Source organism: Carlito syrichta, unplaced genomic scaffold, assembly GCF_000164805.1.
Source record: "Carlito syrichta isolate Samal-C Ts95f unplaced genomic scaffold, Tarsius_syrichta-2.0.1 Scaffold84605, whole genome shotgun sequence".
NCBI lineage: Eukaryota > Metazoa > Chordata > Mammalia > Primates > Tarsiidae > Carlito > Carlito syrichta.
Window position 1 is genome coordinate 54,217 of NW_007028701.1, and position 20,351 is coordinate 74,567.

A 20,351-nucleotide genomic window follows, 5' to 3' on the forward strand; every position below is an offset into this window, starting at 1 on the left:
CCACTGCACTCCAGTCTGGGTGACAGAGTGAGACTCCAACTCAAAAAAAACAAAAAAAACAAAAAAAACTATAGCTTCCAAGTAACCTGGCTTGTACTTCTTGACATCACTAATATCATGAGTTAATCCGTTAAATATGCTGGTTAGTATTACCAATTTAGATGCCAGAATTGTTCTGACAAGAATACTTATTTTGATATTAGCATAACTGATACTTTGCTGTTTCTCTTGACAGTAGTTAACTAGCAGGTTTAGTTGCCTCTTGAAGTCTTACGGGAACACAACAGTAGTTCAGTATTATCAGAGCGGAGGATGATCTCCTGCTTCTTTAATTTGAGTGGCCACGTGACTAGATTGGCTAAGAACCATTCCAAAATCTTTAGGTATAGGAGTTGTATAAACCAGAGCCATCTTGACATAATTAAACATGAAATTTGATGTCAGAAAGCCATTCCTACACACGCTGATTTTCTTGGTGACATTATGATAAAGACGAAAGGTGCATTAAAAACTTTGGATCTATATTGAGGTCGTAAAATGTCACCCATAGACAGTTCCTGTCTAGAGATTCATTTGCCAGACATAGATCAATAAATGCTGTGAAAAGTTCTACAATAAAAGTATTCCCAACCAGCTGCTCTATTAAACACCAGAAAGTGCTTGCTTGTTGAACAGTATTTCTGTAATGCCAGTATTAAGTGTACAATTTACTCAAATAGAATTAATTCATTTTCAGGAAAATTAATTCTGAAATGATATATTAGATTTGCCTTGTTTTTTAGGATAAAATCCTGATAGTAACTACTGCTCTATAACCAACCACAGACAGGTAGATGCTGGAGACTTTTTTTTTCTTTTGAGTTGGAATCTCACTCCATTGCCCAGGCTGGAGTGCAGTGGCCCGACGACCTGTTGGGTTCCAGTGATCCTTCCACCTCAGCCTTCCAAGTAGCCGGAACTACAGGTGCGCACTACCATGCCCAGCTAATTTTTCATTTATGGTAAAGATGAGGTCTCACCAAGTTGCCCAGGCTGGTCTTGAACCCGGGCAATCCACTCGCCTCAGCCTCCCAAAGTGCTGGGGTTACAGGCTAAGTTACCGATCCCGGCTGATGCTAGAGACTTTTACTTCTGAATTGTGGGATTAAAACTTGATATCTAGTGGTAATACAGTATGTAGTGTCTATATAGAGAAATGCTTTTATCATAGCAGAAATCTAGCTATTTCCAGCTCACCAGAAAGAAGACAAAATAAGCAAATGTGTCTTGGTAGATGATTACTCTTTGAATACCAGTTAAAAAAAAAATTCTGAAAGACAGAGCAATGTCCAAGTTTCCGTGGTCCCCAGATAGGCAGCAGACAGCTGGATTGGGAGCAGTGCTGGCAAGTGTCCCCAAAGTGAGGGACCTTTCAGATACACATTCAATCTCTCAACAGGAAGGATTGCTTTCCTAGCAACAGGAAGATTAATCATACATTGCACAAAGGAGACACAAAGCTCAGTAATGTGAGACCTTGATTTACAAAGGTCTCTTGATTTACTGTTATGTATTTTTAAACCATATTATTTAAAACATGGCTACCTTAAAAGCTAGTGTTTAAGTCAGCTTGATTGTTGCTAAAGATCTACCCTATGCTAATAAGAAAACCACTGTATTCTGTCTACATAGTCCCAGTTCCCTGTGACAGACCCAACTTCTCATAAAATTGTTTGTCAGGTGATGAATATTGGTTTTCTTCTATTGTTTTTGTTGTTACTGTTTGTTTGGTTTTTTTCCAATTTAGTTTAAATGTTATAGAAGCCCATATAAGAACAATACTTAATAGTTAACGCCTTGATAGGTGAATACAAATGGTAAGTACTTTTGTATTTAAAAATACCTTTTGTCAGCCAGGCTCGGTGGCTCAGCCTGTAATCCCGCGCCTTTGCGAGGCTGAGGTGAGTAGATTGTCTGAGCCCGCGGGTTTGAGACCCACCTGGGCAGCGAGACCTCATCTCTACAATAAATCAAAAAATCAGCCGGGCGTGGTAGCGCACGCCTGTAATTCCGGCAACTCGGAAGGCTGAGGCGGAAGGATCGCCGGAGCCCAGCAGGTTGAGGTTGCGGTGGCCGGGAGCGACCACTGCACTCCAGTCTGGGCGACAGAGTGAGACTCCAACTCAGAAAAAAAGAAAAAAAAAATACCTTTTGTAACTGGCATAACTAACATTTGTGTGGCCCTTTGTAGTTCATAAAGCACTTGCAAATGGCTTATTTGAGTCCTAGGGAAGCTGAGGTATACACACAGGTAGGCAAACAACTAACACCCTCAGTTCACGGATGAGGAAACTGACTTGTCCCAAACCACATAACATATTGAGATGGGGACTCAAGTGTGGCCTTTCATCACACTGTGTTCCTGGTTAATCAGGCACTTACTGGGCCCACTATTTGCAGACTCTGCCATTCTACTTCGATGCCACACTCACTGCTGCCTCCTCAGATTTGGGGGCACTGAATGAATGGATTTTTTGAAAGCTCACAGTAGAGCTCAGCTCATGGTAAACACCCAATAAATGTTCTATCCTTATTATGATCGACACAGAACAATTAAATTCTATCCAAGTTCATTATGTGCTAAATATGGTTAAAGTATACGACTATACAATACTAAATAGGATAGTAGCAATACCGAATCAGGCCCAGTCTATCCTCTAGCAGTAAGCCAATCGCTGTGACAATAGGTTTTTCAAAAGAGAGAGTTTATTCACGAGGCAGCTGAGCCAGGAAGTGGGAGAACAGTTCTCAGATCTGTCTCCCTGAAAGTAGGGCTTACTTATGGGATAGAAAGCAGATGGTCTAAAGTATGGGAAAGGTGACTGGTGGATAGGAAAGGTGAGGTAGTCAGGTAAGCAAATGTAATCCAGTTACATGGTTCCTCAGAGAATGCATGTTCAGAAAATGGTGGCCTCAGCATGATCTGAGGGAGGAGTTTTTAGCCCTTTGAGGTCAAAGATCACCTCCTGGGCATTGCAAAGCCCCAGCTGAATGGTCAGTGGTGTCAACTGGTTTGAACTAGATAGGAGCTGCCCCCAAGTTCCTGAAAAACAACTTTAAGCACCTGTTACTATAGGGACCCACAGTCAGAGGCGTTATCTATAAGGAAGCTAGTAGAAATTTAGTTCTGAATTGTTTGGCTACGTGACTTGCTAGTGGGAGTTTTAAGATCAACTAGAAGTAAACAGTTAAAAGCAAACATGACAGGTTGAGTTTGGCAGACTTAATCAGGTTAGTCCTCAGTTTCAGTACAAGCAAATAATATTTTTAAAGAACCTGCTAAACTTTCCCAAAGAATTTACAACATTGCAGTGTGAGGAATTCATATAATCAAAATAAGCATGCAATTTCCTATATGAGCCTTGACATACAAATAACTAGACCAGGGATTCACAACTTTGGCAATTTTTGTAAAAATGTAAAACATCTTCAGTTCAATCAATAAGCAAACGCATGTTTCTAAAGGCCTTTATGTCAGGCCCTGAAAATGGGATTCTGAGTGTGGGAAGGAGTGTGAATGGGGAAGAAGAGACTCCAGGACAATTTCAGAAGTGAGGTCAGATTCAGTTGGGTTGACAATGGAAAATTTCCAAGTTTAGCCAAATATGCATTTGAAGAGGTTTATCCTGAAACAAATGTGAGTTACCAAGTCCAAAGGCACAGTCGTAAGAGGTCCTGAGAACATGTGCCCAAGGTGCAGCTTGGTTATATACATCTTAAGGAGACAGAAGTTACTAAGTAAACAAATAAATAAATACATGTGAGATTCACACTGGTTCTGCCTAGGACGATGGGACATGTCCAAAAGTGGTGGGGCGTAGGGAGAGAGGGAGGTGGTTTGCAGGTCATAGATGGATTCAAAAATGTCCTGATTGGCAATTGGTAGAAAGAGTAAAAAGCTCTAAGGAATTTTGAAATTCAGAAAAAGAAACGCTGACTTGAGATATGGGGTGGGTTGAGGATGTCACGGTTTTGATATGTAGATAAAACCTCATAGGCAGCAGCTCTGAGAATAGATAGCAAATGTCTAGCTCCTCTGGGGACCAGGAAGGGATTCTATACAGATGCAAAGTCCTCCCAAGAGAGGGCTCTTTATTTCCTTCTGTTTCTGTTATGTGATATGCCAGAGTCAGGTTGGAAAGTAAGCTACATTATAAGGCTAATAAAAACTCATCTCATGAGACATTATAGTTTATAGAACATGACCTCCCAGGCCCCTTCGTTAGGAATTTGGGCAAGAGGGGAAAAAAAAGTTCAGAGTTTAGTCCTCAAGTCAATGATGATGAGAAAGCTGTTGATCATGTGGAAAGGGCCAAGAGCCATGCAGGGCAGAGGGCACGTCACTGTGATGCCAGGTGGAGTGTGGTGTGTTGTTCCATGAGGTCTTTGACTTCACCGCAGAAAAGAATTTCAGTATAGTTTATGAAAGAATTTATTAGAAAGAAAAGAGACATTCTCGAGAAAAAGCATGGTTACCTGAAGAGAAAGAACACGTGCTCACCTTTGATAAGAAGCTTTGTATACTTTTACAATGATGATTAAGCAAACCATGAGAGTGGAAGGCTACAGATATGTAGACACAAGTTTTTAGTACCATTTTTCAAGCTTTTAAGATCACAGGGAGCTTCTAAATAATGAAAGTTGCTGTCTAACTAGATTTGGGCTTTTCTTAGAACATCAGGTCTATGTTTGGGGTAATTTCCTATTGTTTCTGTGATTTACTGTCCCAGTAGTTCCACATTCCAACCCACAAGGTGGTGAGGTCTGATATGCTTGGTCAGTCCGGTAAAGGTTGTGGGTGGATGAGAATCCTTACCCCCTTTTAATTTAAACCTGCCTACAACAAGCTCATCTACCTCTAAGCTACACTGGCTAACCTGCCTCAACTGAGTGGGTGGTGTGTTCGAGGATGATGAACCCAGGCATGGCTGTAGCTTGCGACTTCCGGGGAGGTGAATGAGCCACATGAACTGAACAATGCCATCTGCCACCCAGGCCTTTTCCCTCCTTCTGGGGAATTCCTCTCTCTGTTTTCAGAGCATGGTTCCTGCTTTCCTGACCCCACAGGCCAGGAATCCTCAGGGACTCACCACCTTCACAACCAACCCACCATCTTGGGCACAGTGAGGGCTTCAGGAAAACAGTAAGAATGGAATATGATTTTCTGCTTTCCACCTTTTATTCCCCCAAAACTGTGTGTGTGTGTTTAAGAAAAAAATCTTACGCTAAGCAATGGGGACATACAGTTTGGGTTTAGAAAGACAGTGAGAGCTCTGTCTTCATTGGTTGGTTCTGGAGAGTTGATTATTATTCTTAGAGTTTGGGGTTTCCATTTTGTTTTTGTTTTTTGTTTTTGGCTGTTGTGTTAAGCTGGATTCTTCCACACATCGTGATAAGAACTTCTGTGCAAGTCATCTAGCACGGCTCCTAGGAAAAAAGTTGAAATCAAGGCAGGGAAGGTCAAGACGGCAGTAAGGATATAGAACAATGAGGTCCCCTCAGTGGGCAGCTGGGACTCAGGAGCCTGTAGAACAGTCCTCAGAGTAGGCCCAGGGGAGGGGAAGAAGCTGGACTATAGATCCTCAGTGCCCAGTTATGCTAGGCTGGGCTCCTCCCAGGCTGTCAGCACTCCAGCGCTTGGCTTCCCCTGCTGTTCCCAGAGGGATCCAGACAGAAAGATGCTTGCTCCGTTTACCATGATCACATGTAGCTGGAGATCCAGGAGGCACCACAGTCTTCTTTTTCAAACTTTAAAAATGGCGGGACACAGTGGCTCATGACTGTAATCCCAGCACTTTGGGAGTTGGAGGCCAGAGGATTGCCTGAGCCCACGGGTTCGAAACCAGCCTGGGCAACATGGTGAGACTTCATCTCTACAATAAATTTTTTTTTTTTTAATTAACTGGGCATGATGGCGCATGCCTGTAGTTCCAGCTACTTGGAGGGCTGAAGCAGAAGGATTGCCTGAACCTAGCAGGTGGAGGCTGCGGTGGCCGTGAGCGTGCCACTGCACTCCAACCTGGGCAACAGAGTGAGACTGACTCAAAAAAAAAAAAAAAATCTGAAATTTTTATTTTGGACATCTTTTAAGTAAAAAAAACCAAAAAGACAAAAAGACAAACAAACAAACATACAAAAAACCCTTTTTCTATTTACAAAATACACCTGGGTATTATTACATAGCCAGGACTCCTGAATGGAGAAGACCATGTTTGGATTTAGTTTGCGATCCAAGTAATTAGTAAAGAAGTGACAACACTAAGTAGCATTGCTCCAGGTACCACGATCACATGCAGCCAGAGATCCAGGAGGCACCCACAGAAGGTTCTTCCACAGCCTTCTTTTTCAAACATGTCTGTAATCCCAGCACTCTGGGAGGAGGAGGCGAGTTTGAAAGAGCTACATTCAAATTCTGTTCATTTGCTCTCACCTGAGTAAGAAAGTCAGATCCAAAAACAGAGTTTTATAAGTTCTATAAAAGCAGACACCGTTGGTCCAATGTTGGCTAAACTGACCTAAATATAAGGACTTGGGATGGATTGTCTCAAGCAAGAATAGGAATGAGAAACAAATTGCAAGATTGTCCTACGTGAAGGAAAAACTGCCTGACAATAAAGCCTTACATAGAAACAGCAAAAACAAAGAAAATAACAACAAATAATGAAAAGTCTAGAAGGTAAAATGTACAAATGTCAAAAACATCATGACCCTTAATATAAAGACATTTAGGGAATATTTGCTGCAAATGGAGGAGGCACCCTAGAAAATAGAAAAGTACCCTAAAGACAGGGGAAAGCATATAACAAGAACAGGAAACACTCATGGAAATTAATACTATGTCTGAAATACAGCCAGAATTAAATGTAACTTTATGTTAGTCAACTGCATAAGAACTGGCTGATGGGGCCTGGCCAGGGAACAAAGGTTTTTCAAGGACTTTTTCATGGGGTGAGATTGATAACCGTAATGAAAGCCACAACATTAATAATAAAGGGATCAACGACACAGACAAATATATTTACAGACCATTGCCTCAACTTGAGGCCTGCAAAGGCCCAGATGTATCACTGCTTTCAAATTTATTTATAGATCAGTGTCCTAATGTGATAAACAGTTGGCTTGTAAACTAAAAATACTGAAAACCACAACATGTAACTATGACTTTTTTCCTTTTCTTTATTGTGCGAAAGATGTCAGCACAGGTCTGTGGCCGGGGACTCCTTACTCATCTGATGAATGGGATGAACAGTGTCAGAAGATGAACTTACCCCACAGCCAACTTCCAATAAACAATGCACCAGTTCCTTGTCAACAAGCTCAACTCAGACTCCAAAGGTTCACTAGAAACCTCTCCCACGGAAATGTCCTTCTCCGAATCTCATGCGACCACATTGCTATGGCTTGGTGCTGTCCAGGCTCCGTGGAGAGAAAACCTAGACCTTCTGGCTTTGGGCTCAGCAATTCTACAGACAATTACTATTCCAAAAGGAAAAGACTGAGGCCATGGAGGCCTCTGAAAGTTAATTCCACCCCACGTGATCTGCCTTGGGGCTCTAAGGAGCTTACTATTCATTTATTCCCTCATCTGGGTATTCGTCCAACAAATGTTTGAGTGCCTACTCTGTGCCAGGAATTAAAGTGAATCCCAGAGCTAGAAATGTGGACTGCAGTGAATTGAATAAAAACTGGAGCTATTTTGTGGGCAGACTCAGAGTCTACCATGGAAGACAGAGGTGAGCACAGAGACTTGTAGTATTATAAGGGCTATCAGGTACAGGGGCACAGAGGAAGGAGGCAGCCCAGCTGCCTGGGGAAGCAGGGGAATGATCAGCCAGCAGAGTAGAGGCAGAAGTGGGAGAGAGTGTCCCAGCCAGACAGCACATAAAAGGATTATGTGAAGCTAGGCACAGTGGCATGGCTGTAATCCCAGCTATTGGGGAGGCATAAGCCCAGTAGTTTGAGGCCAACCTGGGCAACATACTGAGACTCTGCCTCTAAAAAAAATTTTTTTAAGTGGTCAGTGCAGGAAGGAGGAGTCCAAAATAGGCTTAAAGGCTGAGGTGAAGGGATTCTGCATCCCAGACAGGGCTTTGCTGTCAGTTCTGCAGGCCACACACAGAGAGGAGGGAAGACCCAGGCTTAGAGAGCACAGGGTTAGCAGTGGCTTGGGGAGGACCAAAGCCAGGACAGCCAGAGATAGTCACAGAGAGGAAGGAGACTGGCGGCACCTGGATCTGGCCAAATGCCCCCTTAGGTGGAACAGACACATGCTGAGGGTGGGGAAAGATCTGGGATACCTGCTGGTTCTGGCTTGGGAGGCTAGGGGAAGGGACGTTTGTTGCTGAAGAGGAGTTCTCTTTAACAGGAGGAAGGGAGGACAGAGGGAGAAACCTCAACTCTTGCCTGGGTTCTTGACTTTGCCACAAGAAAGAATTCCAGAGCAAGTCACTAGGTTGGCAAGCCAAGAAAAGAGTTTACTCAAGTGAAAAGACACACTTAAAGAGGAGTGGAGGCAGGCCGTCTCAAGGTGAGAGCAGCCTCGAGGAAGAGGAATATACACTCCAAGGGAGGAGAGCAGACCATCTCAGAATGAAAACTGCACCCAGGGGTCTTAATGACTGACTTTTATCTCTTCTGCTTCAGGAAGGTGGTTGGGGGGGGAGGACAAGGACCATGAGGGCCCTGGATCTGCCTTCATCTGGGCATCTGGGAGTGTGATGAGTTGGGTTCTATCTACAGTCATCAGGTGATCAAGAAGGTGCGGGCCTGCTCTGCTGACTCCCATCTTAAACACCCTGGAGGTGTTCTCCAAATTTTTAGTGACTGGCTTCCTGCTTCCTGTAGGAAGAAATAGATGTCACACTCTTCTGTATTGACTAGCCTGCCTCACGTTGAAGAAGGAGCGATTTGGGGACAGTGGAGTCAAGGGCCTGTTATTTGAAGGGCCACTGCATTCTCCTGGAGGCTGACCTCATGTCAGTGGGCAAAGATGAAAACACCTAAGACCACTCAGTGTGGAGGTTGTGGGTGCTCACACCCTTGGAGTGCAAACAAGCACAGCTTTTAGGTTGGAAACTTGGCATCATCTGTTAAGTTTAAAAATAATATTCGTACATTTTATCTAAGTAATTTCTAGGATGAAATCCTTATGTAACACTTGCACAATCCTGCAAAGACACACATACACCACACACGCACACACAAAGAGAGGGGCATGTACTATCACATTTTTTTCTTTTTGAGTCGGCATCTCATTCTATTGCCCAGGCTGGAGTGCAGTGGCATGATCACAGCTCACTGCAACCTCAACCTCCTGGGCTCAGGTGATCCTTCTGCCTCAGTCTCCCAAGTAGCTGGGACTACAGGTTCATGCCACCACACCTGGCTAATTTTTTAAATTTCTGTAGAGACAAGGTCTCACTATGTTGTCTAGGCTGGTCTTGAACTCCTGGGCTTAAGTGATCTTCCTGCCTCAGCCTCCCAAAACGCTAGGCTTACAGGCATGAGCCACCATGCCTGGCCTACTATAGCATTTTAACAGTGCAAAAAATATATGTTTTTTTTTTAAAGAAAATTAAATGTTCACCTTAGCAGATTGGCTACATAAATTATGCCCATAAGGCCATTGAAAAAAGTGAGGAATCCAGACAGTCCAACTCCAATGTGCACAGAATCATCCAGGGAGGTTGTTAAGTTGTGGATTCTGCCTTGTGAGTCTGGGGAAGATCCCCAGGGGCTGGGCTTCTCACTAACCTACAAGTGCCACAGCTGCTACTCTGAGAACCATGATCCAGGTAGCCAGGATCCAGGTGACTAAGCAGATGAAAAAATGCAATACAATATATCCTATGTTGGTTAAAAAAAAAATCATGATGCAAGTTAAGGTACACATTCAGTATTTAGAAAGATATGTATTTCTGGGAGGGAGGGCTTTCCCTCCCTACATTTTATAGCATAACTATAACATTTCAGTTTTATAGTGAGTATGAATTGATTTTGCAGTCAGAAAAAAATCCATTTTTTTAATGTAATCAGTCAATCAACTGATGCATTGAAACAAACAAACCAAAAAAGGTTATGAACCTGAGTTAAAATTATACTTTAGGTGGGGCACCGTGGTTCTGGCTCACGCTATGATCCAGTACTTTGGGAGGCTGAGGTAGGAGGAATGCTTGAGTCCTGGAGTTCAAGACCAGTCTGGGCAACATGACGAGACCTTGTCTCTACAAAAAAAAAAAAAAAAAAATTAGCTGGGTGTAGTGTCATGCACCTGTAGTCCTGCTAATCAGGAGGCTGAGGCGGGAGGGTCACAGAAGTCCAGGAGGTCTAGGCTGCAGTGAGCTGTAATGGAGTCACTGTTCTCCAGCATGGGAAAGAGTGAGACTCTGATTCAAAAAAACACAACAAACACAATACTCTTTAAATTGTATGTCATATTACTCTTAATAGACATTCAGACTATTATTTTTAAAGAGTGGCTCCAGGCAGAGTCCAACTAGTAATTTTTTTCCAGGCTGAGGAACAATTCTCTGATGCCACAGCTTTCTACCTGTTCACATGATTCCTTCCTTAGTCCTGCAAGCAGCAGGGTTAGCTTCTCAAGATGCAAAGCCATTCCCTCTCTCTCACCTCACCCACTCCTCCACCTAAAACACTTCCAAGCCTTCCCACTGCTCCCAGAATAAGCACAAAGCACACTCGGGCCACTGGACCTTTCACATGCGGCCCCTGGCCCCCCACCAACCTCACCTCCTGCCTGCCCCTTGTGCCCCAGCACTCTGGCCGCCTTTCCGCCCCTAGTACATGCCACCTGCCCTCCGATGTGCACAAATCAACCCTTACGTCATTCGTGGACTGTTTTATGTTTGTATTCCTCATCTCTCCGGTCAGACCCCAAAGGCCCCCCTTTCCCCACCCCTGACCCCTTGAACCAGGACCATGGAAATAAGACTTCCTCCCCACGCACGGCTTGTGTGACAGGTGAGGAGCAGCGGCGGTTTCAGATGCTGAGGACTTGAGCGGAGGGAGCAGTTAGGAAGGCTTGTCTGGCATTAGGATCTTGGAGTTGAAAAATAACCTCACCAAGTGTTAAAAGTCCTGACTTCCTAGCAAAGAAACCTCAATCCCTGAAGAAGCCAGAACTAGCGAATAGCCCAGCCGCTGCCTGTCCAGGCATCAAGGGAATGTGAGCAGACGGAAAATTCATGGACGTCAGTTCATCTGGGGAGTTCACTAAGTCTATTGAGCAGCTCCTGGAGGTCCGGCCCAGTTCTAAGCCCTTTGCATAAATGAACGAATTTAATTCACTTGGTTCCTGTGGAAATGGGATCATAGCAAGGAATGAATGTTACTGGCTCCCTCTCTCCAACGAGCACTAGACTCTCCCTTGCAGCCTGGCTTCCTGCAGACACGGGCCACAGTGGAAGGCAAGAGTGGAGCAGGGCCGGGAAGCCCGGGGGCTCTCTCCAATGGAGTTCACGTATCACAGGGACAGACTCAGGCCTTCGGCCTTTAAATACTCATTATAGGACAAAGTAGTTGACACCGCAGAAAAATGTGCCTCACAGAGCCTAAGTAAATGGGTATCTGAGGAGTACAACAACCCCAAAGAAAGTTAACAAAGAGGACAACTAACAGCATTGGAAACAATGAGGGAAAGAGAGCGACCAGGAACTTAAACCAAGCATGGCAAGTCATTTAGGGAGAACAAAGGAGGGTGGGTTAAGTTCCAACATAAAACAAAAGTCACAATTGTGTGGTTTTTTTTTTTTTATATATAATAACAACCCTTTGGGGAAGCTGAGAAGGGAGAATTGCTTAACCCCAGGAACTGAGACCAGCCTGAGCAACATAGTGAGAACTCCTATCTACAAAAAGCAAAACATTAGCCGATGTGGTGGCATAAGCCGGTAGTCCCATCTAGTAGGGAGGCTGAGGTGGAAGCATGGCCTGAGCCAGGAAGTAGAAGGTGCGGTAGCTGTGAGTGTGACATTGCACTCCAGCCTGGGTAACAGAGTGAGACCCCGACTATAAATAAATAAATAAATAAACAAACCCCTCTGGAAGAGGCACTGTCACCATCCCACTTTATAGACGGAGAAAGCAAGACTCTGTGGGGCTCAGCAAGATCACACAAAGCGTGAGTGGTGACAGAAGGGTTCCACCCCAAGCCCAAGAGCCTCTGCCGTTGACTATTCAGAGTTCAGAACATGCATCTGGCTGCTACTCTTGTCCTCTTGTCCTTTCGAAAGTGTCCTGTTCTCTTCATCATGAAGTCATCAGTGTTGCTCACGTCCGCTTCCCACCTTCCTGTCCCAGATTCCCCAAAGGTTCTGGGCCTGAGCAGTGCACAGGGATTCCCCACCCTCACTCAGTTGTCCAGCAGCCTGGGAAGGCTGTGAACAGCAGATAATGGTGCCCAAGCCCCAATGGTGTGTTCCTGCAGAAGGCCAGGGCCATGTTTGGGCTCCCAGCCATGAATGCGACAGTAGGGGAGGAGGCAAGGGTCTGAGAGGGAACTCCGAGGACTGGTGAAAACATGGATAGGACCAGGGCAGCAGAGCTGGGAGCAGGTCCAGAACTGCTGGAGTTCATGTGGGAGAGTCATCAGTGTGTAAAATGATGCCTCGCAGTCTGGGAGGAGCGACTAAATTCTGTGTCATGCACTTTGCTCTTGATAAACAAATCCAGAGGGCCAGGCACAGTGGCTCTCACCTGCAATCCCAGCACTTTGGGATGCTGAGGCAGGAGGATTGCCTGAACTCAGGAGTTCAAGACCAGCCTAGGCAACATAGTGAGATCCTGTTTCTATAAATAAAAAAAAATTAACTGGGCATGGTGATGTGTGCCTGTAGTCACAGCTACTTGAGAGGTTGAGGCAGGAGGATCGCCTGAGTCCAGGAGGTCGAGGCTATCGTGAGCCGTGATTATGCCACTGCACTTCAGCCTAGGGGGCAGAGTGAGACCATGACTCAAAACATTTAAAAATTTAGTTTGAAGCTGGGCTCGGTGGCTCAGCCTGTAATCCCGCACCTTTGGGAGGCTGAGGTGAGTGGATTGCCTGAGCCCGCGGGTTCGAGACCCGCCTGGGCAGGCAAGACCTCATCTCTACAATAAATCAAAAAATTAGCCGGGCGTGGTAGCACGCGTCTATAGTTCCAGCTACATGGAAGGCTGAGGCGGAAGGATCATCCGGAGCCCAGCAGGTCGAGGCTGTGGTGGCTGGGAGCGGCCCCTGCACTCCAGTCTGGGTGACAGAGTGAGACTCCAACTCAAAAAAAAAAAAAAAATTTATTTGGGCACAGTGGCTTACGCTTGTAATCCCAGCACTTTAGGTGGGAGAGGCAAGAGGATTGCCTGAGCCTAGGGATTTGAGATCAGCCTGGGCAGCTTGGCGAGACCTTGTCTCTACAATAAATCAAAAAATTAGCTGGGCATGATGGTGCACGTCTGTAGTTCCAGCTACTTGGAAGGCTGAGGTGGAAGGATTGCCTGAGCCCAGCAAGTAGAGGCTGTAGTGGCCTTGATCATGCCACCGCACTCCAGCCTGAGTGACAGAATGAGACTCTGACTCAAAAAAAAATAAAAATTAAAAATTAAAGAAACCCAGAGCTTGTGAGGTAAGCCTCCACTGTTGATGTACTGCCGCTTGTATAGTGTGGCCCCAGTGGGGAGTGTGGGGGAGCAGGGGGTTCACTGTGTTTTATTTCTATGCACAGCACAAAGTGGGACTCTTTGCCCCAGAGATGAAATGAGAAGATGTAAGGCTACAGGCATTGGGAGGATCAGAAGACACGTGACAGTCTGCAATGGAAACTTGCACATGCTGTTTTGATGGAGGCTGATGTGTGCAGGTGCATGTGGGACACAAATGTGTTCCTCTCCCACACTTACCCACCTTCTGTGCTGAGCTTCCCTCTCCACTCCTAGATGACACCCGGGTATAGCCGTGGCTTGTTGAGCCACTTTTGAGTATTAGAACAGTCTCATTAATGGATGTTTTGGAGATTTTTTTTTTTTTTTTTTGAGTTAAGGTGTTACTCTGTCACCCAGGCTGGAGTGCAGTGGCACAATCACAGCTCACCACAGCCTTGACCTCCCAGGCTGAGGTGACCTTTCACCTCAGCCTCCTGAGTAGCTGAGATGACAGGTGTGTGCCACCACGCCTGACTAACTCTTTGAATTTTATAGAGACAGTGTCTCACTATGTTGTCCAGGCTGGTCTTAAATGCCTAGGCTCAAGCACTCCTTCCACCTCAGCCTCCCAAAGTGCTGGGATTACATGTGTGAGCCACGGCACCTGGCTCAGATTCTTTTTTTTAAGTCCAGCTAGATTTAAGTCAAAATTTAAATCTAGTCTGGTTAGCTTAAGTCAAAATTTGATATTCACTGGTTCAGACCTGACCCTAATTCAGAAATCTGATGGGTGCCGATTTCCTTACTTTCCTGCCTTTGCTCTTTCACACACTGCTGGGGACTGGTGGGGCAGGTGTGAGATGCCATTCTCCCCTCCGATAGGTCCCTTCCCCCACCCAGGAAGCCCCCTCCCTCCTCTGGAGTGGATGAGAAATGGGCCCCGTGTGGCTTCAGAGCCATGCACACCATCCCTTGTCTCCACACCACACACACACACCTTTATTTACCCGGATGGAGAAGGGCTAGGACCGCCCCTGCTCTGCTGGGTTCTGCTCCCCGGAGCTCCTAGGGAACAAGAAAAGCCCTCATGCCTACTGGTCACTCTACAAGCCCTCTTTCCTTCCACGAGTCCTTTTCCTGGTCCTGACTGCCCACACTCCCTAGAGACTCTCAGCCGGGACTGCAGCAGACCACACACAGGAACGGACACCAGAGCGTAGCTCCAAACCTGCTCCACACCTACCTGCAGGTGGCTATGCAGCTCATCCGTGCTTCAGAGCTCTCGCCTGTGGGAAAAGGACGCCCAGCACCTCGCAAAGTCACGGTTGTGAGGCTGAAAAAGACGCCCAGCACCTCGCAAAGTCACGGTTGTGAGGATGAAAGGAACTAGGAGTGAGGCTTGAAAAGGCCTCTGTGCAGCTTCAGTCCTCCAGTGCGAGGGACAAGATCCCAGCATGGGTTCCTCCTGCCTGACACTCATCCTCCATTCCAGCCAGGTGGGGCCTACATGCCAGGCTAATTAGGAACTCACCTCCTCCCCTGCTGCTGTCTGTGGGAAATCCCACGTCCCCTCAGGCTGTCAGAAAAGCCATTCCAAACCAAGAAATGTGTATGCAGTCTATATGAAGAAAGCACAATTTTTGGTGGGGGAGGGGTTTGGACTCTCACTCTGTTGCCCAGGCTGGAGTGCAGTGGCACCCTCACAGCCACCGGAGCCTTGACCTGCTGGGCTCAGGCGATCCTTCTACCTCAGCCTTCCAAGTAGCCGGAACTATGGGTGTGGGCTACCACACCTGGCTACTTTTTGACTTATTGTAGAGACAAGGTCTGGCCAAGTTGCCCAGGTGGGTCTCGAACCCGCGGGCTCAGGTAATCCACTCGCCTTGGCCTCCCAAAGTGCTGGGATTACAGGCTGAGCCACCAAGCCCAGCCAACACAAATTAAGAGTGGAAGGTATGGACGTTATTCTTGTAAAGAAAGAGTTTAACCTCATATGATCTGGTTCTAATTCTTAAGTTCACCTACAAATTAAACACAACTCCAATTAAAAATACCAGCAGAATTTTTCATGTACAAAAGTTAATACTAAAGTCCACTTTTTTAAAAAAGAAAGAATAGAGAGAAAGATGATGAAAATGAAGAGTAACAAAGGATGAGAAGACTGATTTTAAGCCATGCTTTAGAACCATAGTCATTAAAGTGGTATAGTACTGATGCTTGCATGCACAGAAAGATAAGGGAAAAAAATAAAAAGCCCATAACAGCCTCAAATACATAAAAAACACTACTATATTATCAAGATGGTGTTACAAATTAGTGGGAAAGAGATGTATTTTTCGAGAATACATATTGGCATTGGGTAGGTGTCTGGGGGAAAAATGTTGATCCTACTTTATTCTATATATCAAAATTAAAAATAGAGTGTCAGCCGGGCTCGGTGGCTCAGCCTGTAATCCCATACCTTTGGGAGGCTGAGGTGAGTGGATTGCCTGAACCCGTGGGTTCAAGACTCGCCTGGGCAGCAAGACCTCATCTCTACAATAAATCAAAAAATCAGCCGGGCGTGGTAGCGCATGCCTGTAATTCCGGCTACTCGGAAGGCTGAGGTGGGAAGATTGCTGGAGCCCAGCAGGTCGAGGCTGCGGTGGCCGGGAGCGGCCACTGCACTCCAGTCTGGGCGACAGAGTGAGACTCCAACTCAAAAAAAAAAAAAAAAAAATAGAGTGTCAAAGATTAAACATTTTTGGAGTCACACTCAGTGGCCCACACCTGTAATCCCAGTTACTTGAGAGGCTGAGATGGGAGGATCATTTGAGCCCAGGAGTTCAAGACCAGCCTGGGCAACATAGTGAGACCTTGTCTCTACAAAATAAAATAAAATAAATAAAATAAATAAAAAGCATCCCCGGGGCTTTTATGTTGAAAACAGACTGAAGGGGTGGTGGGTAAGGGGATGAAAACAGGAAGATCAGACAGAGATGACAGTGGCGGGGAAGCTACATTGGGAGCTTTCTGTGCTGTAGGTCAGTCTCCGAGATACTTTGTTAAATGAAAAAAATAAAATGTAGAACAGTATTTAGTAAACTAGCATTTATGAAACAGTATACACACACACACACACACCTGTGCTTCACTGTGTATAGATCCTATTTGGAAGATCACATGAGAACATAATATTGCTGCTTCATGGCTTGTGGACAGGGACTGGAGGAAACTGACCCTTTCATGCATATCTTTTTGCACCTTTTGAATTTTGTTCTCTCTGCTTAGAGTACATTGTTTATTATTATATCAAATTACTTATTTTTGAAGTACCTTAAATATTTTAGAGGACAATATTTGCACACAGGAGAGACAAAGGATTCCTCAAAATTTTTTATCTGTAAAGAACTCCTAAAACCTATAAGGAAAATGGACAGAGGCCATACATAGAGAAGGAAATACAAATTACCAATGAACATACGAAAAGACACTCCCTCTGAAGAGGAGTTAAAACAACAAGATATGCTTTTGAGCTGAAAAGTTGGCAAAAACAAAAACATTTAAAAACTATCAAGGATGGATACTTCTCAGACTGCGTTTGAGAAGAGAAGTGGACAGGGCAACATTGGGAGGAAATGTTAGCACCACGTTCAACTGGAAACCACACAACCGCAATCTCACTTCCTCACAGATTAACTCTCCCTGATAATGGATGCTCCTTGAAGCCCAGTTCATGACACGAAAAACTAGAAGCAGATCAAATGTCTGTTGCATTAGTTTCCTAGTGCAAATTACCTAGCAACAAAGTATCCAAATCAGGCAGCTTAAAACAACAAATACATTTTCTCAGTTTGGGAGGCCAGAATCCAAAATTAAGGTGTAGGCAGGGCTAGTTCCTTCTGGGGGCTCCCAGAGGGAACCTGCTCCATGCCTCTCCCCAGCTATAGTGGTTGCAGGCAATCCTTGGCGCTCCTTGGCTTGTAGACGCATCACCCCATCTCTGCCTCCATGGTCACAAAGTGTTCTTTCTATGTCTCTGTCCAAATTTCCCTTCTGATGAGAACATCAACCATTGAATTTAGGGCCCACCCTAATCCAGTAGGACCGCATCTTAACTTGACTACCTCTGCCAAGGCCCTGTTTCCAAATAAGGTCCCAATTCCAGGTTCCAGGGACACGAATCTGGGGCGATCATCCCGGGACATCTATCAACAGAGGGACGGTCGAACGAATCACACCTCTGATAATGCGGTGAGTCGTGATGCGGTACACTGCAGGACGCCTCAGGTGGAGTGAAGAAAGCAAGTTGCAGAATAGTTAGCTTAGCATACTGTTTCTCCTGCAAAACGCACGGAAAACGACATTCCGTGTTTTTCCTATGGGCAGAAACGCCTGCCTGCAAACGCAGACAGATCTGAACATTCTCGCCGCACCGACAACTGGTTGCCTCCGGGGCAGATTGTTACGAGGTCTCTTCGCCATAATCTGTGATTTCATCTCTTAAACGAGAATGTATTTGTGTCTTCATCATAAAATTACCTTTCACTAATTGTTTACAAAGCAGGCACCAAATGCCAAGGCTGTTTCCGCCGCCTCGCTCTCCCGCCCTCCGGCCGGCAGGGGACGCCGCCCGCCAGCCCTGCACAGCCGCCGCTCTCGTCCGTAAGTTCCGCCCCAGCCGGAAGTGGTACGTCCACGAGTCTCGAAAGATGGCGGCGCCCAGGAGCCCCGGAGGGCCCGGTTCGGGCGGCTACCGGGGGCGCGTGGCCCGCCCGAAGCGCAGAGGCGGGCGCGGGCCTCCCCGCGGTCCTGGGGGCAGGGGGAAGGGGGCCCGGGAGCGGCTCAAGTTAGCGGTGGAGGAGTTCGTGCAAGCGACTTCCGTCGACGAGGTCCACGGGGGCAGCGAGGGGCGCGGCGCCGCCCTGGGCTGCCGCCCAGGCGGGAGGAAAAGCCGCAAGGAGCTGAGAAAGGAGAAGCGGCACCTGAGGAAAGCGCGCCGACTGCGGAGGACGGTGGGCCCGGCCCCAGGAGGCAGCGACGGAGTCGAGGAAGCGGACGGCCCCCAGGGGGACAAGGAAGAGGAGAACGCCCGCCCGGCCCGTAGTCGGGCTCCCCAGCCTCCCAAGGAGCCGCGACCGTCCCGCGCCAAGGTTAAGGCTCCTCCCGGGAAGACCAGACCCACCGCAGCCGCCACCGCCGCTTCTGCCCGAAAACGGGCACTTCTAGCGGCCAACGAGGAGGAGGACCGAGAGATACGAAAGCTGGAACGGTGCCTCGGCTTGAACAAGCGCAAAAAGAAGGGCGACAGTCACTCCATACCGCTTAGCTTTGCACGCGATGGGCTAGACTATATTCTGGGAGCCCTGGAGTCTGGGAAAAATAGCGGCTTGTACGAAAGCAGTGGGGAGGAGGAGGATGATGCTGGACAGACACTCGCGGAAAGTGATTTAGAAAGTGACTCCGAGAGCGACAGTGAGGAGGAGAAGGAAGGGGAAGACGAAGATGTAGAAAAGGAAAGGAAAGAGCAGGAAGCGGGAGCGCCGAGTGAAGAGGAGGAGGGCGAGGAAGACGGGAATGTAGAACAGCGAAAGGAGGAGGAAATGGAAGGGGCAGCGCAGGCGAAACGGAGAAGAAAAAGAGTCCGTTTTGCAGAAGATGAAGAAAAGAGCAAAAATTCCCCGGAGGACGGTGACACAACAGATCAGGTATAGTGTGGACACTCACTAGCCCCTCTGGGATTTCCTTCAAAATAACTGGGGACGGGCGGAGAGAGCTGACTTATTGAATTGTTTAAACTGAGTGGGGGTAAATTGGATATATTACTCTATGCTGTCTACTTTGATGTTTTTAATTTTTCTTTTCTTTTGAGTCGGGATCTCACTCTGTCGGTCAGGCTGGAGCAATGGCATGATCACGGCTCACCGCTGCCTTGACCTCCTAGGCTCAGGCGATCCTTCCGCCTCAGCCTCTCTAGTAGTCGGGACTATGCAAGCCACCATACCCGGCTAACTTTTAAGACATGGGGTCTTACTGTGTTGCCCAGGCTAGACTCCTGGGTTCAAGCAGTCCTCCTGCCTCGTCCTCCAGAGTCCTGGATTACAAGTGTGAGCCACTGCGCCCAGCCTTAAACTTTAATAATGAAAAGTTTAAGAGAGAGGAGTATCTGAAGACCTTTTTATCCGAGGGACCTAAGGACCATTTTCCCTGCATGTTCTAAGGCAACGTCTTCATTCTATGTTTACCAGTCCGGGTCTCCAAACCTGACTGTTAGCCCCCTTCCCCTTGTTCAGGCTTCTTTCCAGTATCCCAGGATTCTTGCAACCCGACTTGCTTCTGCCCTCACTTTAGTTCCTTTACTGTCCGGCTGCTACTAGAGTGAATTTTCTAAATCACAGAGCTAACTTTACAGCACTCCCTTGGATGAAATCTCACATTGAATTGAAGATGAAGTTCAGAATACATGACATCGGGAGCTGGCTCCTGCCTGTTTCATCTCCTTTGCATGCACTTTGAAGGTTGAAGCAAGGCATATGGAATTCCTGCATTTCCTTCTCTACTCTGCTCTTTCAGTATTCTGCCTCTGAATGAATATACTGTTCCTTCTTACTATAAGGCCTTTCCTCGTTTCTCACTGTTTGTCTATTAATATCAAGCATTTTGGGGGAACCTTTTCCCCATCTTTTTTTTTTTTTTTT

The 20,351-nt window shown here is 46.4% G+C and overlaps 1 protein-coding gene across 1 annotated transcript in view; it reads left to right on the plus strand.

The window, feature by feature from the left end:
• The first annotated feature begins 18,365 nt into the window (after positions 1-18,365).
• Positions 18,366-20,351, plus strand: part of NOM1 (nucleolar protein with MIF4G domain 1) — a 23,375-nt gene continuing 21,389 nt past the window's right edge. The window contains exon 1 of the mRNA XM_008056413.1: positions 18,366-19,361. Within this exon, the coding sequence (XP_008054604.1) occupies positions 18,366-19,361 (996 nt within the window). The remainder of the gene's footprint in view (positions 19,362-20,351) is intronic.